At 37.4% G+C, this 26,574-nt stretch overlaps 1 protein-coding gene across 4 annotated transcripts in view; it reads left to right on the plus strand.

The window, feature by feature from the left end:
- The window catches only part of fynb (FYN proto-oncogene, Src family tyrosine kinase b), a 49,249-nt gene that overhangs the window by 14,494 nt on the left and 8,181 nt on the right, over positions 1-26,574 (plus strand). For all 4 annotated transcript variants that reach the window (XM_087806543.1, XM_087806539.1, XM_087806542.1 and 1 more), the window contains exons 3-7: positions 14,287-14,552; positions 19,374-19,470; positions 22,572-22,670; positions 24,045-24,148; positions 24,258-24,407. In XM_087806543.1, coding sequence (XP_087662669.1) covers positions 14,297-14,552; positions 19,374-19,470; positions 22,572-22,670; positions 24,045-24,148; positions 24,258-24,407 — 706 coding nt within the window. In that variant the 5' untranslated portion in view covers positions 14,287-14,296. The remainder of the gene's footprint in view (positions 1-14,286; positions 14,553-19,373; positions 19,471-22,571; positions 22,671-24,044; positions 24,149-24,257; positions 24,408-26,574) is intronic.

The following is a 26,574-nucleotide window of genomic DNA, read 5'->3' on the forward strand; positions in this document are numbered from 1 at the left end:
ATTCAACTCATCAGTTATAATGTGCATTATATATACCGTAATGTAAATCAAGTGAGATTATTTGTATACAACTGCTAGCTTCTTTTGAACACATCGTGTTGTTGATATCGATCAGATACATCTGAAAATAGTGAAATATATTGATCAACTCAATGGAAAAGAAGACATGAATATTTAATTTAAAAAATGAAAGTCAAGTCATGAAAACAACAGCAAAAGTCATTTTTTGTGTAGCACAAAGTCGGTAATTTTCCTTTTTCTTTTGGCCAGATTTGCCCCATTTCTTTCTCTTCTTTATCTTTAGTGACAAAAGTGCTTTAGATTAAAATGATTAAAACCAGAAAAAATGGATTCCCTATTTATTTGAAGGCGTTTTTAATTAGTGTTAGTGGTAGTTTTTGTATTTGTGTAGACCAGTGTTTTTTACCATTTAAAATTGAAAACTGAGTGTTTAAGCTTTAATCAGAGCAGAAAACAAAATAAATACAACAACTAAAAGCTGTAGTTAATTAAAAAAAAAAATCTTTGTAGTTTTTTTAATGCAAGTATATTGAGCACCATACGGCTGAAAGGGGAAAACGTTGAACACAGACTTTTACTTTGCTGTTGTAAAAAGCGGAGGTGTGGAGTCACACGGGTGAAGCAACAGCAGGTGGATCTCTTTCTTGTTGTTTTGTTCACTTACTGCCCATCCTTTTGAGAGGTTAGACAGCCTTCTCATCAATAGCTGAACCGTCACATCTTCTGGTTTTATTCCCCCAATGCACTTATAATGAAGATTTGAATATAGAAGATGTTTAGTGCAGCCCTTTGACTGTATTTATGTGGCCCTCATGAGGCCAAAAATATAAATAACTACGATTTTATTTTTCGTCTTTTATTTCTTCTATTAATTTCTAGTCTCTAAATATTATTATAGGGTTTTTTGTTTTAGGACTTTTGTCTTCTGCTTCTTGAGTATTTATTGCTCCTCAAAAATATTAATGTGAATATAAAAAAAGGTTTGGAAAAATGTGCTTAATAAAATACAACAGTAATTGTAACATATTTAGTTTCATTTTATTACATGATTCAAACCTCCTTTTTTACATGTCTTCATCAGCATCACTCTCTTGGTCTCAGCTGTGGTTGTCTACACGTTGTTGATACAGCATGGTGTCTTGTACAGTCGATAATCACATTTTCCACCAGTCCTCCACATGTTGGAGCAGTTTCATTATAATGAGGGGATAAGGCAACAGGATGCGGCGAGGGGTTTGTGGCCATATGCCGACCCGGGTCCCGGCGGACTTAGCCGGCGGCTTAATGAGCAGCCCTTTAGGAATTACAGTCGTTTCAACTTCGGTGTTTTGACGGCTGCGCGCACGATTTACAGCCACTGACGTGTGGAGCAGGACGGACACCCATAGGGACTCTAACCAGTCATCTTGATATTAACACAGCAGTAAACTTGGACGGTCGGTTCTCCTTAGGACACTTTTCAACAATAAACCCAAACGGAAATAGCTTTGATTTTACACTTCCTCTTTTCTCATATAATTCAGCTGACTTTTTTCAATTTCAACCCCTACCTCCTTCATCACAACTACCCCTCTAGTGTAAGTCGAAAGGGATCAGAGACTTTCATGTTTCTTAAATTGGCAAAGTTCTTGCTTAAGCCCTTTTTTTATCATCCTGCTAGTGTTAAGAGGACCGATCACCACTCGCTTCCAGATCTAGTTTACCCCTTAGCCGTGAACCCAAACTAGGGGTCTGTATTGGCAAGAATCTGGCAATACAGGGGAAAAGATATGATACATTGAGATACTGCAGTAACAACAATATATTTGGTGTTGCAGAATTTACAGACCTGCATAACTCTTGACAAAGTTGTAACTGCTTTCATTTGTTTTGAAATCTAAATATGCACCAAAAGCTGCTGGTGTCAACTGTATCCTCTCATCCTCAGTCCTCTCTGGGTTTTTCAAGATCACATTGTTCTGGAGCTGCGGAGGATGTAATGGCTGCTGCCATCTAGAGGCTGAAGGACATCTATATATACATTTATATTTGCATGGTACTTAATAGTAAATAAGTAAAGAACGATTGTCTTTTGTGGTCTTTTAGGCTTTAAAAACTATGATTATAATAATATAAATAATATCACGATATATTTCCAGTTATAGATATATGAATGAACCATGAATAAACATCCCAATTCTGCGCAGACATAAAAAAAAGGAATCATCTGTGCACACTAGTTAGGAAATCATTAGAAAACGTTGGGGAACAGAATGTAGGGCACGACCTGACACGCTGACATCGATACTATCGAGAACATCAGTTTGTTAATCTCTCTCATACAGTGAAAGCAGCCGTGATGGAGGATGTAAACAGGTCATCCACTAATCCAGGAGGGAGTAACATCATTTCCTCAGAATCAGTAAGATAGATTGATAGCACTGGGAGAGCACTGAGACAGTGCATACCCCCTCCAAAGAGCCAAGATTAAAACTACAATTTTACAAACTATAGACCACAAATCATGTTACCTTGTGCTTTAAAATGGTCTAACTTTAAAACCTTATAAACATGCATGACCAGCATCAAATCTTCCAGACCATTCAGAAACACACTGGTACAGATAGTCACACACCTGAAATACACACTCCTCAGTGGCCTGTGTGTCTGGAGTCTGTCACACACTGACACACAAAAACAACAGATGTGCCTTTGCTTTCAGGGCACGTGTGAACCCGTGTGGACAGATGAAGTGATGTCACACTCACTCCCATTATTTTCACAGCTCTTGACTCACCCTGGCTACTGTGTCATTTCCTCCTTTCGCCACCAGCCTGGTTGTGATGGCGGAGCGTGGACCGATAGTGCTCACTGTTCTCAGGAATGTGGTAACCTAGCAACCACAGCAGGGAGTTTCACCGTGGTTTGGATGGCATGGATAGACCGGCGGTTTTCATACGTGTAGCGTTGGCAAAGCTACCTCAAAATGGTAATATATTATTTATTACTCACCACTCTCAATTCAGGAATCAGTTAAATTACAATAAAACAGACATTAATTGTAATAAATTACTGCTACTAACTAACTTTGTATTACTTTTGCATTAATTTCACAAAAATATTGTTTTGGTGTTTCAGCACAATACACTTGAATTATTCTTACAACTATGATGATTACATTTTTCTCTTTATTGTTAATTTTTGATAATTCATGTGTCAATTATTGTTAATTATTAAGTATTATTATTTAAAATTAGATACAAATTGTTTATTTTTGTATGTTCTTTTAATAATAAAAGTCCTCGAAACATACCCATGTGTCAGGCAATAGACAAGCTGTTGTGCTATATGCAATTTGTCGTCATAATCCTACACATGAATGTCAAAATACAGTTTTACTTGCACGTTTTATGAGGGAAAAGCTTTCAGCAGGGCAGTCTATTATGGGCTTGTACATGAGCCCTGGGTGTGGTTTAGTTTGACAAATAAATTTTTTTTAATGTCATTTTTTTTTTTAATTGTGCATTGTTGAAATTTCTGAGAATCAAATAAATCATTCTCTTATTGAACTATTGTTTGAAACAATTGCAATGCAAAAGTATTCGTGAGGTAAAGACACACAGTTGGAATCATACCAATAATAAGCATAATCGGTGCTTCCTGAGTTTTGGTTTTCGGCCTTTGTTACCTGATTTTCTGTTTCATCATTCCAATCATTTTATTTATTGTGCTTCCCCAATAATAATATAAAGCTCTGTGGCAGCTGACGCAAAAGAAGACCTGTGGTACCTCTATGGTCTGCTACTTCCTGCTCTGACAGGAAGTGAGAGTCTTTTACAGGAGGTCTTGATGTGGTTCCATGTTTTTAACATGGATGTTCAACTATATACTGTAACATTCAAAAATAAATGTCTTCACATATTTATGAGTTGTATTGGGAAGTGCAGAAACATATATATGTGTAATCTTGAATAACCAACACTGTTTTTTTTCTGTATCATGTTTTTTCTGAACTGAAGTTTCCAAAAAGGAAACTGCTGTCGCGTCAAGAAGCTGTGGCTCATCTGGAGTTCAGAGTGAAGTCTACATGTGGCTGATAAAACATGTATGTGTCGTGACGAGAAAAACATCACCGTTTGATTTGAGGACAGCAGTTCAAAGAAGGATGGAACCTTGGAGGAGAATGAGGGACGACAAGAACATGATACGTGTCCTAGTACCTACTCAAACCATGGCCCCGTGTGACTCTAGCCCAGTTACATTTGAGTCAGTCTCAAAGAAGGGGGGGAAGTATCCAGGCCCTATTTATAGTGAACGTTCAGCTAGAGAAAGACACATTGTCAGCGAAACTGCCCACATGCGAATGGAAGAAGTGAGTCCTATAACGGAATCTTAAAAACCCTGCAGCTTGTTTTGTTCTTACAGATGCAAGTTGAAACTTCATCAAGGGCGTCGTTCACCACTTCCTGCCGTCGTATATACCAAACCGTCTTCTGCTGCAACTTAAACTATATTTGCAGATGAAGTGAAGCAATCGTTTAACCCTCGTAAAACAGGGGGATAGCCAAGAAAAGTAAATGAAAAAATATATAATTTTACACATGATTTTCAAGTGTAAAATAATGGAATAAAACTAAAAAGAAGACAACTCAATTTGAGTATTAAGGGGCTTTTCTCAAGTTGACAGCACAGATATGTCTGTATAAAGCTGAAGTAATGCTTCAAAACTACAGTGCATGTGAACAACATAACAATAAAAAAGCTCTGCTTATATCCACATGTCCCTCTCCATAATAAATAGAGCGTCGATTGTAATCCTGTCAATCATAGGAAACTTGGCGGGGCCTTATGTGGCGTACTTGTGTCAGGGTTGTTTAATGTCATCGAAAGCAACAAAACACAATGGCTTGAGGAAGTAAAGCAGTGTGACAGAGATCACAATATGGTTTCATTATCCTTCAAATACTGCTCATACCAACTCGGTAAAAGTTGAAAAAGAAAAACTTGAAATGCTCATTGCGTTGGCTGAGGTCAGTGTAACAACATCAATGGCTGCTTTTTGTGTTCTGATGTACTACTTCTTACAGTCCTGCATTAGGATTGCAATTTTAGAAGTATAAATCAAAGTTCAAATATATTTTAAAGTCCATTTTAAATCCTAGATTTTTGTTTGTTTATTCATCTTTTCTTTATCGTTATCATCTTGTCCCAAATTTGACTGTGCTTTTCCAATTCTTTATATTTCTGTATTGTACATACTAGCTCCCTATAGATCCCTATTATTTCCTTCATTTAAAAATATTTTCCTAAATCGTATAAATATGCTTCTGGGTCTATCTTATCTGAATCTTCCATTGTCATGCTGCATATCAGTGGTCCAGGCCAGGCCAGGGTGTCGTATTCTGAAGAAAAAGACGTGACTTTCTCCAAAGTAGTATTCGATATTTGACATGTCAAGACCGTTTTCTGTCAATTTATCTATATAATAAGTAGTGAAGAAAAGAATAACAAACTCTTTGGGATCATCTTGTGGCAGAGAAACCAGGCCAGATTTACTGCTGACTCATCGAGATGATACTTACCATTAAGTTTAGCTGGTCGTAATATTTAATTTTTTGCTGTTATTGAACCGTGGTGCAGAAGAGGTTGAGGACCATCGCTGTAGATAACCTGGTTCTAAGAGTTGGCGTAACCCCTCCCACACACTGTGCCTGTGTTTTTATGAATAATTAAAGCAGGAATTGATGGCGCTAGAGTTGACTGCCAAGAATATATTTAATGCATGTGAGAGAGCATTTTTTCCATCTGTGAACAAATGCGTAACCCTTATTGGCGTAGACCTCACCAGCTTACAGGAAAATATCACACTTGTCAGGACTGCTCAAAGGGAACATTGCCTTCCTTGGTGTCCTCATTGATGAATGTTCTCAATGATGGTTCCATTTTTAATCTTCTTTCAGTGTTTGCCAGTTTCTCTCACCATTCCTTTCACTCCTTCATTCTGCACCACGCTCTACATCTACTCTTGGTACAGAAAGAGTTTCTACTCTTTCTTGCAGCTATGTTGTGTTTTGGGCTGATGATTTTCCAGAAATGCTACTTTCCTAAAGAAACTTTCCCAAGAGCTCCTCAAAGGAACATCCATCCATCTGTCCTGCAGGCCAGAAACCCTTGAGTTGTATCTAACCTTCTCTTCATTTTATCGATAAAGTTACCTCCAAGGTTACATGCATATAGCCCTGCAAGACTGCACAAGGATAAGTGCCGAGCAGATGATCTCGACAAGGACCCTGAGGGATAAGCTCTCATGGATCATGAACATTTTTTCAGACAAATCATCTTTTTGAAACTATTAAGAGAAACTTTTATAACGTTGCGACCTCAGACTACGACCTGGCATCAACCCCACTCTCATGTCTAAATGCCAAGCTTGCATGAAAAGAGCGACCCTGTTGACAAGCACTATAATCTGGTGTGACAGCACGCAGGGCAGGCCAAGGCCAGGCATTAATGCCGCGCTCTGAGAAACTGCATAGCCTCGCTAATCGCATACGCTCGGGCCTATGACCTCTGACTGCTCCAACTCTTGGTGAGGCCAGTGTCTGTTTTGTTCTTCACGAGTTTGTGGCGTCGATCCATGCTGCGGATGAATTCGGGGTCGTCTGTGACGATGGAATTACGTGCTCTGTGCAACGAAGTAATGGGGTACTTTTTGTGCACAAAACCATTGCCTTTTGTCTCGGGTCTTTTTATAGAGATAAACCAGTGATTCCCAACCACTCTGCCGCGGCACATAAGTACACTACTGACAAATCATTAGGTGTGCCCTGTAGAATTGTCATATTCCCTTGGAATGGTTCCCTTTTCTTTAGGTGCCAATTCCGACTCAATCCGATATCCAATATGCCGGCTGTAACTGAAAGGTTCCTGCACCAGCTTTGAGTATACACTGCGCCTGGAGCAATGAGTTGGTTGATGTTGACGACACAAAAATCCCACAGTGCATGCGTCAGGTTAGTTAAATAGAACGATGGTAACAGCAGGAATCGGCTCTAAACTTTGTTGATTTAGTTATTTATTGTATTCTTAAAACGTTTCTGGCAAAATGTATTCGTTGTCTGCAATTCTTCACTGTAAAAAATGTTTAGACAAGAAAAGGATATTGTGAATTGACTTATGGATGACTGAGAAAAGAGAAATACCATTAGGTTTGGTTTATACAATTCTTCAGGGAATGTAAACTGAATATTTAGACAAAACTTAGTTGGTACATAGATAGTGCACATATTTATTTTTACTATATATTGCATTTTGTGTTTTGATGGGCAAAAAAAGAATGACTGTATCATCTGGTATTACTGCCACAATGATAATTTTAAGTCTTGAAAATCCTCTGAGAACATACTCCACTGTGTTAAGTACATAAATCTTGTGTTCGATAATAGGAGGATTTCACTCAACAGTCAGCACTGCTCTCTCTGAGACTGCCATACCACAGCATTAACTCATTGTGTGATGTCATACTTTGGCATCGGCCACTTTATGCTTCATTACTGGCTCATCCGTCAGCTGAGTGGCAAACATCCAGTTATTCCAGGCAGGTGCTCAGCAAACTCTGCTTGTTTCCAGCACTTTCTCTTCAGTAGTTTGACGGCACGAAAACAGACTGTGTCTAGAAAGAGATCTTGAGCCAGACGGTTGGCTCAAGATCAAGGTAGACACATATTTATGCTGATGACTTATCAAGATTCCAGTTTTTTCAGATAAGTAACATACAATGTTAACAATCATACAGAGACTCCATAGATATATCCTAAGTCATTCCCGAGTACTTGACTCTGGTGTGGCAGAATTTATATTCCGCATGCCTCTTGACAAAGTTGTTACCGGTCTAACATTTGTTTTGAAACCAAAATATGTCCCAACATCGGCTCTTAAAGTTGCTGAAGTCGATTGTATCCTCTCGTCCTCAGTCATCTCGCATCTGACAATTTCATTGTTCCTGTAGCCAGGAGAACATAATGTCTGAAAGCCCCCAAAATATATATAAATCAAGCAAGTTTTTTGCCAAAAAACAACAAAAAAAAAACACATCTATATAGTGCTGTTGAATAAAGATGAATGATGATATCAAAGATATTGATCGAGTTTCACACCCCTAGAGGAGGAAAACTGATTTTGAAGTAAGTAACCAGAGATTAGACACAATATCATATCAGATTCTTAAGTCCGTTTACAGACAGTTTAGTCGATCCTCGACTGAAAAGAAAAAAAAAGTCAGGCCAATCTTAGAGTAACAACATTCAATCTCTCAGGCCAGGTAAAGTTCTCCTCTGTGACCAGCTAAACAGGTTTAGGTTAGGTTAGGTTTATAATTCTAAAGTAGTTTAAAAAGTCTGAAACTTAAGAGGACATAGGGCAATATGTAGCTGGTGTTCAGTCTTGAAGGACCCGTGCTAACATCTGGACTCTTGCATGAAACTTATTCATTGATTATTTGAAACTGGCTGAATCTCATGTTTTAAATTGCTCCACATAAACAGTTTAAGAATGATGGCTTGTCTCTATTTTGTTTTTTGTCTCTTTAGCTGATACTAGCCGTTAGAATCTGTTCTAACGGACACAATCTGTTATAATGTTAAACTTGATTAAACAGGCCTCTGGGCATCAATCCAGCAAATGTCAACTCTGCAATCCTGTTACCGAATGAAGGATTTTCAATTAGAACCAGTCGTTTAGTAATCTGATTGTCTGATTTATCTCTGTTTGCCATCACACTTGCCTGATAAAGGCCAAGATCAACGCTTACTGCTGACTTTAAAACACATGTTTTCCTATTGAGAGCCAACTTTCTGGCAGTCATTTTTAGTAAAGATTTGTCATCAGTGATGATATGTCAATTTTATTTGGAATTTCACTTAAAATATTCAATCAGGGTTTGAGAATTATCTCTGTCTGTGTGTAAATAACATGCATATTTGGTTGCAAGATATTTAGTTGCAGTCTAGGGCCCTGCAGCGCAGAGCAATTGTCAAGTAGCGATTTATATTGTCTATTAAAACATGGAGTGTAACACATAATTCTCATTTGTCTATCAAGGGAAAGTTATTCGTCGATGTATCTTTAAGATTCTGTCACCAATTCGTCAATCAGTTCTTTGCTTTTGAAAAATAACTGAGAAACTGGCAATACTTCCATGTAACACACACATTACTTTGGAGTCCCAGAGAATTTTGTCACAAAAAGTAGCACCTAAAACTAAGAAAAAGTAATGAAGAAAATCCCAGGGGAAATTCCATGTCAATCATCCTCCTTGTTTTTAAATTATCTTTAGAATATAATTCTTATTTGCATCTGTTGTGTATTTTTTGACATAAATCCTTGGCTTGTTTTGATTCATCCTAGCTATAGGTCCTTGTGGAAAACCTTAAAATGTATGAATACAAATCAAATTATATCTTATTAAGCAATAAAAACCTTTAACTACTAATAATACTAAAAAAATAATACAAGAATCATGTTCCTAATATTGACTACCGGTTATAATACTAGTGTTGGAAATTGAGCACTGCATGATTTTTAACCAAAGAAAGCGAGAGTGCTGAGTGGAGAGGTTCACCCTCAAGCTGCACCAGGTCCACGTGCCATCCCGGGTGAATAATTCATGTGAAGGATGTGCAGGGCTGGAGGTCTTTCATGGCGGTCGGCGGGGTTGGTGTGCCGTTGATGAAGTGTTGTTCAGGTGGCTTCGGCTGATTGGATACAAGGCGGTAGCACCTATGGGATGTTCGTCCATCGACGCCGTCTCTAAAGGGCTGAGGTTAACCACAGGAAGATCTCAGGAAAATCTTTCAATTTGTTGGTTGAGGAATGAATTGAAGGGTTGCATTGAATGTCGTCTTTAGAAACGCTTTTCATAATGTCGGTCTTTTCAGCAGGAGCTCAGACATGGTCAGAATTTATATTATTTATCTTCATTTCATTTAGAATAACGTTGAATAAAAAAAGTGGCTTTACAGGAGCTTTAAGTGGAATTCCACCATCTTCAAATTCATTAATTACATTTTAAAACCTTTATTTTTATTGCAGTTCTTCACATATTGTTTTCAGGAAAGGTTAAAGTCAAGGTCATTTAGACATTCTGAACCTACTCTACTGAATATATTAAGGAAAGTACTTGATTTGTACCCCTGCCAAGGAGGTTTTTATAATAATCTGCATTTATCAGTCTGGCAATAACATGAGTTACTCCACACTTTCAGAAAATTTGGATAATACAACAGAAGAGATAATTTTTAAGTCTTTTATAGTTCTGTCGGGTTTTAGGAAGGTTTCATCATTCACTTCTATGGCTTGTTGCTGCACATGCTTTTGCGTTCCTTAATTCATTCTTTCATTTTTTGTCACTTATTCCATAAAAAGGGTTGCGGGAAGCTATCCCAGCTTCTTTGGCCGAGAGGTGGGGGACACCCTGGACAGGACACCAGTCTGTTGCTGGGCACACAAAAACACACTCATACCTATGTACAATTTTCCTAAGTTCCCTATCAACCTCTGTATGTTTTTTTAATGAGGTAGGAAACCGGAGTGCCCGGAGTAAACCCACATAACAAGGGGAGAAAATCCAAATTCCACACAGATAGGCCGCAAATTGCCTCCTCCCAAACAGGAAGTGAACCTGCAACCTTCTTGCTATGAATGAAAAAATGTCTATCAGCGCCAGTTTTCTTGTGACTGTGGTTTTTGTATGGCGTGTTTACTTTTGAGGTGCACGGCCAGGACACGCGAGAGGCGTCACTCTGATTTATTTATAGAAGCTATACATTAATTTATGATTGGATGGATGAACATGATGCCGGGCTCATTAATTCTCCCACAAAACCTCATTCAAAAACTCAGTTCAGAATATGATGGTAACAAGAAATCCTCTAACAACGTTGTTCCTCGGAGGCCCATGGGTTCTGCTATCACTCTGGTGTCAGTCTGCTCTGCTTAGAATAGTTTCTGACTGTCATTATGTCAGTTTCTTCTCAGCAACTGCTTGTTTAGTAATTATCTCGGTGTAGAAGGAATGCACTTGTCAATTTGAGACTCTTCAAGAGTCTACTTTTATTTCCAGTCTGTGTATTTGCTTCTGCTCTTCCTCTTCTCCTTGCATTAACTTGGGGATAATACAAGAAAAGACGAGGAACGGAGAATTTATAGCACAATTGATTGATTGACAGAATACCAAATTTCAAAATAAGACGGATAAAAAAAAACGTATATTATATCGGTAAATGTATGTTAGTCGCAAAAAATAGGAAAAAAATATGTTGCAATTTAGGATTTGAGGATCAAAAAGAAAGAAAAAGTGAACCAGAGAAGCTTACGTCTATTTAAATAAGTTATATTTAGAGTTATACTGTTTAATAATACTTTCTTATTAAAATAATTCGAAAAAATATCTTACTGTGACCTAATGTGACACTTATCTGTATTAAAAAAAGTCCTTATATTGTGTCAAATATAATAAAACTGGTGGAAGAACAGTATACATAATAATATGGACTAAAGAGTCCATTTTTAACTGTTTATCTCTCAGAGGGAAAACCTCTGTGCTATAAATAGACTTAATTTTCCAACGTTTACAATGTGCAGTCTGTAATCTAGGACTTTAATTCAAACCATGTGCAAAAACGGCAACATTCCTCCACCACGGCAGCAAGTCTCGATAAGTGAGTCGTTTGTTTTTTGAGGGTATATTTATCTCTTTACTGACACACGGCCAGATTGCGATGGATGGGCAACATTCAATCTGAGGAACAAGGATAACGTGTTGCATTTATTGCATTCTTGCACGCGATAAACAATCTTCACCTGGTTTTAGTTTCTGTGTTCAATGATAAAAACCCTCTTGTTTGATTTCTTTTGGACTCTGAAAGTTCCTGTGTAAGCAATAGCAGAATTCAATTCTTTCACAAGCACTTTGTCATTTATTGAACTATTGAATTAATTGTTTCAGACCATATGGGACCAAACTCAAATAGAACATGAACCAAAAAAATGTGTTGGACGTTGAGTGTCACACTCAGGTTGTTTGTTTTCTAGAGCTAGATGTCAAGGGAGTTAAGGTTTGAGGTTCGAGGCCACTTTCCTGGAAGGAAAAACCGCTCTGTCATGTCAAGGTTGAGATCAAGTAATCTACAAAGACTTCCTTAGGCCTTGACAATGGAAGTGAAAGTATAAGTTCTATATTACCGGTGGAGAAACACTGGTATGTTAATTACTGTTGACAGTATGAACAGAAGCCAAAAGGATAAAGATTCCCTGTCGTTGTGGAGGCACAAGAACACAGACTTTATGTCTTCTTGGTGCATCATTATGATGTCTTCTATAGGGCTGTGTATTGGCAAGAATCTGGCGATACGAATCACAGTAAAGTGGAAAGAATACGTTTTATTGTGATACTATATTAACTACGATTAAAATTATATGTATATGGTTTAAAAACCACAAAAATCTATACACTGCTATAGAATTTCGATACAGTTTTGTGGGGAAAAAAAACCCCACTTCTAATTAATAACTTAATTAATAACTTCTAATTGATTTTTTTAAGGGCTGGTAAAAAACACAATTGTAGAAATTACATTAATTACAAGAGTCCTGCATGCCTCCCTCTATTAGGGATGTCACAATTACTGATATAAGATGTTTTCTTTATTTTGAATTTCTTTTGAAGCCAAAATTTCCTCAATGCTGACTTAAAGTGATAATTTTTTTTAAATTGGATCATCTTGTCGCAGCAACGGGACGTTTGATTGACACGCGTGTCCACCAGCATAGTCATATTTGACGTCATTCAGAACACATTGTCAAATAATCGTCATTCCTGCTCATTATAATGATTTATCAACTGTAAGGGAAATTGTTAAAACCATTTCAGTTTGCTTGATAACTCAATACAAAGTCCAGGAGGAAGCATTTTTTTTTTTGTTTTTTTTTAAACTCCTTATAATGGTGTGATGAACTGAATTGTCTTCTACCGCCATAACCTAAAAATAATCCTACTTGTTGAAGATGAATGTGGGAATCCAATATCGGGTCAGTCGTATATCACACTAACATAAACACCGTCTTCATATGCATCTGCTGGAAGCAGCACTTCCTGCTCTCACTTTTCCTGGAGCACATTCTGAGCATAACAGTTTTGAGCGGCGTCCAGACACGTGGGAGGCAGGTGAAGTGTCGGTCTGTGATGGCTCCGCAGCATGATAGAGGCGGCAGCATCCAGCAGCAACCCTGCCCCCCCCACCAGCCATCAGCCTGACGATCCACGGGGGGGGATGTTGACACCTTGTTTGTGTGAGTCAGTCGGGGACCAAACAGGGTGTAGAAAAGGCCTCAGCATTCCAGGCTTAAAATAAAATAAAAAAAACAGTTGGTTAGAATGGAAACAGTAAAAATGTTTTGGATCCTTCCGCTGTTTTTTTATTCTATGTATAAGGTAGTTGAGTTATAATTGGACTAACCTACACTAACATGTATTGCTAATTGGTTATTTGTCGTGCAGCAGAATAGTGATCTTATCAGGACTTGTTACAACTGTATGAAAGTAGATCATTGTCATTAGAATATTGAATAATTGGGGAATTTAAATTGTTTTTCATTCAATAATTGATTTAAATAATGTATATTGAAAACTTAAATGTGTAGTTTTTTTAATGATTTAATTAATGAAATCTAATATTTTTGAAAGAAAAGGATTTTTCACATTTATATATATTTAATGCCCATTCATTTATTTTCAAAATTCCTACCCACAAGCCTGTCCCAGTTACTTCGGGCGTAAGGCAGGGGACACCCTGAACAGGACTCCAGTTTTTTTCACAGGGCACACAAACACACACAACCATTCACACGCACACACTCATACCTACCCACGATTCCACCAAGTTCTCAATCTACCTCTGTATGTTTTGGGACTGTGGGAGGAAAACGGAGTTCCCCGAGTAAAAGCCAGCAACACGGGGAGAAGATACAAACTTCACACAGGAAGTTCACAAGTTGAATTTAATTATTTAAAAATGTATTTCAATGCTTGAGTGTTACTTTTAACCATTCAATATTTTGATGATGCTGTTCTACTTCCATACATCAGGGGACATTTATCTAGTAATTATCAGCTACTGATGATATGAATAAATAACCAATACCTGCAAATATATTTGTACATATCCAGTGACTCTTTGGTCAACAAAAGCATGACTTTGCTAACTGTGGCTCCTACTTTGTCCCCCACAGACCTTAGATAATGGGCTGTGTGCAATGCAAAGACAAGGAAGCAACTAAACTCACCGATGACCGGGACACCAGCATCTCCCATGGAGCAGCAGCAGCAGCCTACCGTTACGGGGTGGACCCCACGCCGCAGCACTATCCCAACTTCGGGGTCGCAGCCATCCCCAACTACAACAACTTCCACGCGCCAGTTGGGCAGGGGATGGCCGTCTTCGGCGGAGTCAGCACTTCTTCTCACACGGGGACCCTGAGGACACGCGGAGGGACAGGTAAAGTAAATCAGTTCAGATTATCGGATGTAAAGTCGAAGAAAAAAAACGTCTTTTTTCAGTTATTAGACTATTGTCGTCTGCTTTTGTCATTTTTTTGTATTTATTGCACCGCAAAAAGCTATAAGGGAATATAAAAAAAGGTGCTTTTATATATGTTTTAAATAGGGGGTTCTATACAATACCATTAATATAACATAATTGTATGGCTTGATTTAATACTTGTTTTTAATACTTTTATATTTTTGCTTCATGGCCCACAGCCATTGTATACAAGTTAATTGCCCACCACTTTAAAACCATGTGACCAAGGAGCAGGCATAATTGTTTTTCATAAACTCTACTTCACACCACAGTTGCAACCAAGAATTAAAGGCTTGTCGCAAAAAAAAAAAAAAAAATCTGTGGACCATACAGAACTATGAAAACAGGCCAAGATTTCAGAGAAAACTGGTCGAAATAACAAGTAAACAGTCTTACTTCTATACTGATACTGATAAATATCATTATAACAATGTTCATATTTTACCCTCTTGGTTAGGGATGGGTCACTAATTGTTCTCAGGGGTCACATTAAAAACTGTGGGAGCGAAGAGCACAAATTTAATGAGAAGACAAAAATGGGAAAAGTGGAAAAAGAAATATAAGATCAAATAAACTGTGCCACTAATTTATTTATCAACCATAGAATTTTTTATAGAAAATTAAATATATATGATCTCAATATAAATTCACCTTATTCTAAGGGGAAATATAATAATAATAAAGGAAAATAGTCCTAAAGAAAGAACTTAAAACAAGCTGTATTTAAGGTTAATACAATAATAATCACCAAATCTTTCACTATAATCCTGCATTTTTCTCACTGATCAGTTCTACTCCGACATCATGAGGGCCCGCGTGTGGCCCCTGGGCCTGCTCTAGGTTCATTATGATTTGTGTGTTTTGTGGTTAAAACATGAGAGCCTGAAGAAAGGGACTTCCCAATTCAAAACAGCTTTACACAACCACACCTCTCACTGTGAATAGTTCACCGCCTGACTGGTGATGAAGGTCACACGTCCACTTTCCATCTCTAGCCCGTGGAGAAAGTCCGGCAGGTCGAGCCGCACATTGTTTAGGAAGCAGGTTTTCCTTCTCAGGATTTCCTTTATGCCTGAGTGTGGGCAGCCGCTGCAGAGGAACTCAGCATTTCCACTCAGCCGCGCTCCTGTCTGGCAGTGTGTGGATTAATTTCTGCTCTGTATAATCCCAAATCCACATAGTGGCAGTGGAGCGGTGATGGCTTTAGCTTTTTTTTTTCTTAATTTTCTACTGGTGGCTGAGTTTAGGAAATAAGCTGTCATTTTCCTCTTATAACCCCGGCGGTAACACGTCAGCAGGTTTGCCTTCCAGTCACAGATCAGCTTGACGATCACACGTTTTATTGATCATCGGTTTTGCTGATGTAAGAGCCTGGAATGGATCCTCGCCGCACGTCCACAGCCTTGTATAACAAATACAAGACCATTAAAAACTGGTCGATGCTGCCGGTTACACTTTCGGTCGAACAAATGGAACATTTGGGTGTTAAAAAAGAAAACCTTTCTGCCATAAGCTGTGACTTGTGATCACATGAATATCAGATGCTCATTTTATCTGGAGCCCAAATCAACAGAAGCCTCTCACTGTTTTTAGGAGTTAATAGTGTATTTTTTAAAAGATGCTTGTTAAACAAATACATGTATAAGGGTTGAACAAATTTTGGGGGGAAAATCTAACTGGGATTAAATTTGTTTTACCAATATTGTGATTGTTATCCAGTATTTGATTTGCATTTTATTTTAAGAATCAACATATAATACACCTGGTTTATGACAAATAACTATAAATATAACAATATTTAGAGTGCTTCAATTTAAATAATTAGTTAAAAAAAAAAAAAGAATGTTTGTGCTAGAACCAAAGGAATATGTACACCATATTTTTTATTTTAAAATATTTCAAAGACACTTCGTCTAAAAGACTCAAAGCCATTTTAAACGTGCATTCTATTAAATCACAATGTTTATGCTGATTTTTTTTTTTAAATTTAAGAATTTAAGTCGGGGTTAAAAGGTGTTTTTTACAAAATTTTCAAACTGTTAAATAATAAATTATTGTACAGTAACATTAATCAAATATAAAAAGATAAAGGTCAGACAGTCAAAAGGTATACTTTTTATACATAGAAATTACTAATTATCTTCTCATAGTCCTTTAAAAACTTCAAACTATACCACGACTCTAATGATACGTTGTGCTTTTACCTCAAGCTGGACATCAATGGCTATTCATAGAACTGAAGACTTTTATACAACTTTTCTTTCATCTTCCTCTTTTCCTCCTCGAAACAGATCATTTATTCATTAATTTATTTCCTTTACTGCAAATCATAAAAAAATATATATATATATATATATCGAATATGGATCAAAGAGATGAAGGTAAAACATTGGAAAGACACCAAAGTTGCATTGAACTCCTCTCAGGCCTTAATAGGGTTGTGACATTGAAGGGAATTTAAAAAGAAAAGTCTTACCTCAGTCAGCACTGAGTACATTTTAAGGATTAGCGACAATGATTCGGGGGCAGATAACTCTCGGGGGGAAGAAGGTGATTTTAAGTTCTCTGTGCAAAGGTTATTATGTCGTCCTGACTAAACCCTTGAGCCAAAGTAAAACCCTGCTTTCATATTCTCCTCTAGATCCCTGACCTGACTCCTATATTTTAGGCCATTTTCCGCTCCCTGTGTTTGGAATGAATAATACAAACAAAATAACCACCTCGCCCTTGGGATGAATAAATCACATTGAAATGGTTTTTTGGTTGTTGGTGGTGAAGCGAGGCATGATGGGGAAAGAAAATAACGATGAAAGTTTTATCCCTTTTATCTGTTCAGGATTTGTCAAGTTGCTTTTACGGCAGTTTTTTTCCCCCTGATATGTGTCGACCCCAGAGGTTTGGAAGAACCGATCTGATGACACAAGACTCCTCTTAGTGAAAACTAAAGTCTTCTTTGACCCAAGGTCTGGTTTTATTGCAACCTACAGTTTTATTTATATGAAGAACAAGCTCTCCTCAACAAGCTCATTTTATAAGGACATAAAATAATGTATATTCCACAGTACACATTGGAATCCAGTAGGATCTGGAATCATACTAGTAGAGATTGGAATTCCAATATTCAGATCCCAATACAGAAGTATGATTCCAATCTCTCCTAGTAGAGATTGGAATCATACTTTGACAAATATTTACCTGTAATACATGTAATATTACCTGTACCCTGTTACTCTTATTGGAAGTATACGTCAAAGTACAGATTGGAATCCAGTAGAATCTGGAATCCCACAGATTGGAATTAGTAGGATTGGAATCCTACTACTGAAATGGGATCTGAATATTGGAATTCCAATCTGTGCTTGGAGGATTCCAGATTCTACTAGTGAATTCCAATCTCGACTAGGAGAGATTGGAATCCTACTACTGTATTGGGATCTGAATATTGGAATTCCAATCTTTCCTAGGACAAATTGGAATTCTACCAGGACAATCTTCAATTCTAATAGTAGAAATTTAGATGACATCAAAGTAATCAAACCCTAACCCATATCAATATGAAGATCTCAGGTCAGTAGCAGGATTCCAATCTGTACTAGTAGGATTCCAGATCCAACTGGATTCCTATCTGTACTATGACATATACATTGTTTTGGCCCATTGCGTGATTTACAGTGTTTGACACCACTTACCTTCGTATATCAAAGTTCCTCTTGAACTATTACTTACTACTATTAATTATTAATTATTAAGATTATTAAGATTCTTCTCGGTTCATTATCTGCTCAGACTGACATTTATGTTCTTAGACTTAGCACTTTTTTACCTCTTTCACTTTAGACTTAGTTAACCCTTGTGTTATCTAAGGGTCAAGGTGACCCAAAGGCCCAAAGACAAAATATAATTGTTCGTCTTTGTGTTTCTTTTTGGGTCATGATGAACAACCTCCCTGGCTTCCATAAGTACATTCGTATTCAGGCCTTCGAGTGACCTTGACCATGAGATAACACAAGGGTTTATAGTCAAGGAGATTGACCTCAGGTGATTATAATCCAGTGCAAGTAGTATCATGTGTGGATGTGTTGCTAATATTGTGGTTGTGAAAAATGTGTTTAAATCAAATGATTTCCTATTACTGCTTTTTAGCAAAGTTTGTGCAAGTTCAGCCTGATCCAGGAATTAGTGGGTCACCAGCATCTGGCTTGAAAGAGGGAGGGTTAATGGAATTGAGTTTGGGCGAAGTTGCTTTATCAAAGTTTTTAACTCCGACATTCTCCACACTTAACTTCTCTGACTGCACTTTTGGAAGAGATGTTTTGTAGAACAGTAGCAATGACCTTTTTGCTGGAAGCTTTCAGCTTAATAAATTGAGGTTCCTCCAGACGCAGAGACTTTGACACCACTGCAGAAAACTGGAAGAAAAAAGAGGAATAAAAGTTTCAAAACACATTTGAAAAATCACGCAGGATGACACCGAGAGCTTTCATCTAATCCAATACGGGTTAAAAATTCAGAGATTATATTAATCTGTACGTTTTAGATCCATAATATGATACAGATATTTAAAAAAGCAAGTATGTAGAGAATAGAATGTCAGGGTTTGGCATCTACATGTGAAAAAAAAAAAGAAATTCTGGAAGAATAAGACTTTAAACAGGAGGTTTTTTCCCACCATCTTTGAGTTTACTGACAACATGTATAAAGCTAAAGACATGCTATCTAACCTACTTCTCTTTGCAGGGGTCACCCTCTTTGTGGCACTTTATGATTACGAGGCGCGAACAGAAGACGACCTCAGCTTCAGGAAAGGAGAGAGATTCCAGATCATCAACAGCACGTGAGTCAACAACTCCTATAGATTCTTCCAGATCCAGGTATGTATTCAGAAAGAGCTCTGCCTTTCAGCGCTTCGTTTTCACTCCCAGCAGTCCAGCAGCGCCTAAAATAAACTTGAAATCTATAAAAATCATCTTCAGTTACGACCGACCTGGCCAGGCCCGATGCTGAATTATGCCTCGAGTGAGCCAGAGTTTGGCAGCTTCTTTTACAGGCTTCTAAGAAAAGGCTGTTTCTTAGACGGAGCGCAAGTTTATTTCAAGTTCACACAGGGTGGAGTGTGGCGTCCACAAGCAGAGGAGAGAGTGGTGTTCCTTCCTTTGAACAGGAAATTCCACCCTGTCAGCCCAACTCTCTTGACCATCTACCATGTGTGCAGAAGAATAGGAACAAAGTCTTCTTTTATTTATTTTTAATTGAATCAAGACACTGAATTGAATAAGACACGTTCTTTCTCATCCAATTAGATGATTTAACGGATCATTCAAGATTCAAGGATGAATCTTTTGATCATATATTGATATTCCAGAGCAGAATCGCACAAGAGAATAGGGTTGATTTATAGTTTTTAATGAGATTCATCCTTCTGTCTTCTCTCTCTCTCACATACATAAGCACAACTCATACTTCCAATGGGTCTTGCTGAGACAGACATACATCATCTGTGAGAAAATAATCCAGGACTGGTTCAGCTATGTTTCCGCAAGAAAATATATAATGTTCAGTGAAAAGTATGAAAAAGCGTCAGAAGGAATTTGTGCTCTACTTTCTGCTGCTTTTCATTTTTTCATCTTGTTGATCAGATAAAAATTGTTTGGCTTTAGTTGGAAAATTGACCAAAATATTCTATGATTCTAATTGTGTTGCTGTATAACTTTTTAATTTCGCAACAAACAAATAAATAGAATTGAAATCAGAGAATGTTTAAGATAATAAACGAAAGTGAGCTTTATCAACAATAAAAAAAGAGTGAGTACACATACTTTAAATTTAATAAAAAGTACATATTTGTCCTGAATTTATCAATATCATTTGGTAGTTTTTTAGTAAAGTTGTAATTTTGTTTTTTTCTTTCCCTTCACCTCATCAGAATAAATAAGGGATAAGATTGTATCCTCGCTACACTGTCCTGTTTTAAACTCTTGCCTCAGAAATATCTGAGCTGCACTTTAAAGTTTGTGATCTGAAAAACTAATGAGCAGCCTCGACATCTAAGAGAGTCCTCTCACTTTTTAGAAGTCTTGACTGATCAGAGTCCGCCCACAGCTTTCTGTTTGAATCCAATCATTTCTCCCACCCACAGTGACCCCTGCTGTCCAACTATCGGTACAGACAATCTACATCAGATCATTGTCCTGTTTCCTACAGTAGATACAAGCTTCCATTCATCTGTGGAGCTTTTATAATGAAACATGGCTTGTGTATAAGGAGAAACACTTTGTTCAGACACATCTTTGATTATTCTGAGCTCTACACGGACACATAATCTGCTCATCCATCCCCGACTACCTTCTGTCCCTGCGTGACTCCCTCTGAGCAGTTCCACACCATCAAAAGTCCCGTTCAGTCAGCGGGAATAAAGACCCGAAGACACGTTAAACATGCATGGAAGAGAGGAGGCTGGTGGAGCTGAAGGGAACGGAGGGATGGTCTCATCAGATCAGTGGGGGGTGAAGAGAGAGGCACAGAACCACTGAGACACCACTAGCAGAACTAATGGCAATATGGGGCGTCCTGGAAGAGAGATGGTCCGATCTTTCTCCACTTTCATGCCCTTTTAGTCAGAAATAAGCGATTATATTAGGCAGTGTAGGGAGTAACACTCTGTTAGGTAATGTGTTATTAAGTAGGGGTGTGAGAAAATATCGATATAACCATATATCGCAATATTTTTCCCCAATACTGTATCAATATTAAATAGCACTATATCGCTTGTTTTTTTCGATACAGTTTTATTTCTTATTTTTAAGTATTGAGTGACTAAATATATTGTCTTAAAATAAAAATGAGCTCACTTAGTAGTACACCATTATTTTTAATTTCGAGGACACAGGTTCATATCTGGTCTCCGCATTTTAATTGAAAGTTTTTTTTAATCTTTTTTATTTATCAACAGTGTCTTTGTGTGTATTTATTAATGAATAGAAAGTGTTTCTGATGTCCTGGTGCAGAGCACAGGTTGTTAATAGTTTTCCCTAAATGTTTAAAATCATTGGTTTATTTTGTTTATTATATTGCATAGTATATGTTTGCACTTCTATACAAGGGCCGTAATAAACATTATTATTATTCATCATTAGGTGTCAAAGTGTGGATTTCTACATGAAATTAAAAACGTTTAGACCACTTGTTTCAACTGCACACTCTTTGATAAATATTACTTACTTTTTCACGTCACACTGGCATCAGACTGTACTTTTTTATGCAGTATTTGGTTGTAATCTGTAATACACCCTCCTTGATTAAGATGTATTTATTTGTATTTGTAACTTAAAGTCACTCAGTTATTTTTGAAATTACTAATTTAACGTAACTTGCCCAACACTTTTAATTATTGATGGTCTGATGAAGCTTCATGAAACAGTGTCATGTTGTTTAGAGGTCAGTAGGTGGCGCCATCCATTAAAAAATGATGATGTTTCATTAGAACAATTGTTGAAAACAAATGAAAATAGTGCAAAGACCGCCATCTAGTGGACACTGGAAAATAATGACACTGTTTCATGAAGCTTCAGACCCCACCAGACCATCACTGCTGTTAATAGGTCATAACAGAGGGAAAGTGAACGGGTGAACGTGTTTTTCTTTGCTCCAGAACACGTTTTTGAAGTGGAAATACCATTTAGAAGCTGTTCAGTTGTTTCATTTTCAGACACTATTTCAAATGACTTGATTGATGATTTGATGTGTTGATCTTCTTCATCCTGGCTCACTTTGTTTCCACACATCTTTATTTAAGGGGTGACTCTAAGGTTAAAGAAACTCTCTCTGTGTACTTTATTAAAGACTACAGACTGGAGCTTCGCTTTGATGTGTTCAGCAGGCTTGTAGCAGATCATTTGGAATTAGTCGTTTTTAATGTTATTTGTTGGCTCTTCCCAGCGAGGGCGACTGGTGGGACGCTCGCTCGCTCACCACCGGTGGAAGCGGATACATCCCCAGTAATTACGTGGCTCCGGTCGACTCCATCCAGGCCGAAGAGTAAGTGTGTTCGTGAGCTCGTGGGTCTCTGATGCTCTCGCAGAAGACTCTGTGGGTTTTTTAATCCGAAAACCTTCTTTGAAGCAGTTCATCATAGCCAGATGTGGCAGATGTGTACAGTTAGTGGAGTGAAAACGACGGGAGGAAGCCAGTTAGACGTTTATTCCGCCTGTCAAAAATAAAACAGTCAAAGATGTCAAATTTGGAAACTCCTAAAACACAAGAGGTCACGACATCCAACTTTAATTACACACATAAGTACATTTAAGACGACTTGGAAAAAGAAATACGTTTTTAATTAACTTTAGCATTTTTCTTTTCTATGTACGTTTTTTTTTTCTTATCATTGACCTAATCGTTATTTCAACTCTTTAACGAACCAGTTAAAGCAATAATGCAGGCAAATAGAGCGAATGACAGTATAGAGTCAGCTTAATAGACAACATTATTTTAAATGTAATTCTTGACTACAGGAGGGTCATTTTAAATAATCAGGATTTTTATTGTAAAGTGTGTGAGCCACACACATGAATGAACAAATTCATAATTTAGCTTCATTTGAACATCACTACCCATTAACTTGAAGCCTTAAATAATATATGACTTAACGATTATAATAATTAATAAATAAAAATGCATTAAAATATATTGGTAAATGGGAAAAAATAAACCATGAAACCACTGAGATGAAATACCTCTGACAAGTATTCTGCATGATTCCTGCTCTATATTAATTCTTTAAATGCATGTCAAAGATGCTTTATTAGTGCTTTATATCGTTTGAATTGTTATTTCAATTATAGTCTAATTCATATGAGCTATTTGCAAATCCTTCAAAAGATTTAAGGATCCAGATGATAACTTACAACCACCAAAAAGATTTAAATCGTTATTTTTTAGGTTAGAGAAAATAAACACCTTCCAATAAAAATGATTATTTTAAATGTATTTTGTTAGACACATATCTTTTTTTTTAGGTAATGAGGGCAGGTATATGAAGGGTACGTATTTAATTCAAAATGGACATATTTAAACAAAGGTTTAAGGGTAAAAGAGAGTAAATCTTAAGTGAATTTTCACTCCAAAGTCAGTTAATATTTCCCTATGTATTCCTTAATAAACTAAACTGACGCATAAAAAAATAAATCAAGTTAAATATTGATGGTTGTAAAAGGTGATTAATCTACATAATTTAGTGAAAATGTGTTTCAATTGAAAGTGTTATCTTGTAACATAAAACAGTGAACTCTGCTGAAATACAATGGTGTGTGTTTTGTGCGTCACACATGTTCATGTTTGGTTGTAAGTTCGTGGGTAGAATAAATGGATGGACATGTTATTTCCTTCAACACCTCTTCTTTATTCTAATTGCAGCTGGTACTTCGGTAAACTGGGCAGGAAGGATGCAGAGCGACAGCTGCTGTCCACTGGCAACCCTCGGGGCACTTACCTCATCCGTGAGAGTGAAACCACAAAGGGTACGATCTTTACAGTCGCTCTCTCTCTGTGAGTGACGGTCCTGTCACTGATGTTTACATCATCTATAGAATTTATTTTCCTCTTGAACGTTCCAATCCCTCCTCACAGGTGCCTTCTCCTTGTCCATACGGGACTGGGACGATGTCAAAGGTGACCATGTGAAGCATTATAAGATCCGAAAACTGGACAGCGGCGGCTACTACATCACCACCAGAGCGCAGTTTGAAACCCTGCAGCAGTTGGTTCAGCACTACTCAGGTACTGAAGTGTGGATTTGTTTAGAGCACATGATGATTATATGAAATGTTATAGCCACTTCAAAACTAAAAAGGTAAATATTAGGGCTGGGTATGTTGGCTAGATTTCTTATAGCGATTTGATTTTGATCAATAAGGTTCTGAATCCTTTATTTCAATTAGATTCAGAATCTGCTCTTAAAGTTTTTATGTATTTTTAACTGCGTATTGTTCTGTCGTTTAAGCACCTTGTGGCCCAGCCCTGTAAAAGGCGCTACAAATAAATCTTACTTACTTACTCGAATATTGAAAATGGATTAATTTTGTTTCAATGGACTCTATTTTTCTCCTCAGTTTAAACAACCGTTCTACTTAATGCATGCTCTGCCCTCTACAGGCTGTCGCTACAGGTTGCCTCGGTAGGTGTTGCATTGCGATAGCCTGTAGACGGCAGAGCACACGTTCGTAGACACAACTATAACTAGGGTTTTTTTTGTTTTTGTAAAATAAATCCCCCCTAAAAAAGACAAAACCTTATTGTCTGAAAGGGTTTTCTGTTAATATATTAAATTTCACACTTTCAAACATCCTGGAAATAATAATTGAAATTATAAAATGATATTTAAATCATTTTTTTATTTACCCAGCCCTACGAAGTATATCAATTTACGATGCATATTCTTGATGTACTGTTACATTTGCTCGGATTCATTTTACTGCCTCTCTGTCTCCCTGGCTTCCTCTCAACAGGATGTTTCTTTCCCGTCACGCTCCAGTTGGTGCATCGACATATCTACGTGGATGTTTTAGCTCAAAAATCAACACCATGGATTTTCTCTGAGCGTGTCATGGAACATTAATCACCCTCTTTTCTCTAGATGGTGTTGGGAGCGGAAAACGTCTTTCGCTAACAATCTTTCCTTTCAGGGCTTTTTTTGCGAAAAAGCCACTTGCTTCACTTGCTCTGTTTGCTTCGATTCTCTTTTCAGAGTTTAGAACGTTGTTTTAAAAAGTCGTCGACAAACTTTTTTTAATGATCTTTAGTGGAAGTTCTATAAGAAGTTATTTCAAAATACACAAATAATTGATTTTTATCTTACAGTTAATTATCAAAAAGACGAGTTAAGCAATAAAGGTAAAAAACTATTTAACTGATATACACAAAAATTATATACACAATTTCACACTTTTTTATTAATTATCTCTAAATATATATATATATATATATATATATATATATATATTATATAACGTCTTTGTTTTAATATATTTTCTGTTTTAATTTTTCTTTTATCTAAATGAACTGAAAGAAGAATCCAAAACGTTTCTGTTTTCTTTTTATCTTTTCCTTTGAACTGATAAACTCAGGCTATCGTGAAGTAACTGATATGGAAAATGTAACTGACAGAACATTTTGATCAATTCTTTCTTCATGAAATCTAAACAAATCCAGGTGACCTGTATATAATTGTAGTCTCAAATACAGTTTAAGTGTGTTTATCATCACATCTTTGTTTGGACACAGTTTGACGCCGTGTCAGTATTCATCCATTAGATGGCGCTGGATTGATCCTTCATACGCGACAAGGCACTAGAAGAGTTATTTTACAACCACAAAAACATTGGAGCATAAAGGTTTGCGGTGGCTATTGATCGATCATGTAAGCTGCTGCACCTCCATGAGTGTGTTTTTTATGTCCGCAAACACTCCACCTATCGACTGGTTTTATGAGCAAAAACCTAAGCTGTAGATTTGACGGTGGAGTCGCGAGTTAAATCGCTCGGACTGCACCATCATCAGCCCTTTATCACATGTCGACCGCGTAGTGCAAACATATTATCGCGATGAGTGATGAAACCAGTTCGAACGCAACACCGGCCCGATCAAGGCAAAGGCAAACACGAGGGCCACGTAAAACGTAGGATGTTTGATTTGACGGCCAGAGTGTCATCAGCTAAAGTGGCGAGCTCGTCGAAATGGAAAACACTTTCGTTGCACTCTGCAGTTACGTGTCGCTAACGCCCGCGGTTGCATCACAACCGACTCTGAATGGAAAGTTCCCAGAAGAGGGTTGGCGGGTGTCTTTACTTTAAGTCATCATCGTAAAGCGCGTCGGTCGTGTGTTTGCTCTTTACGACGAGGAGGCTTGTGTTTCACCGGGATGTACTCGCCATCCACGACCGAGACT

Source organism: Callionymus lyra, chromosome 13 (genome assembly GCF_982586985.1).
Source record: "Callionymus lyra chromosome 13, fCalLyr1.hap1.1, whole genome shotgun sequence".
NCBI classification, from domain to species: domain Eukaryota; kingdom Metazoa; phylum Chordata; class Actinopteri; order Syngnathiformes; family Callionymidae; genus Callionymus; species Callionymus lyra.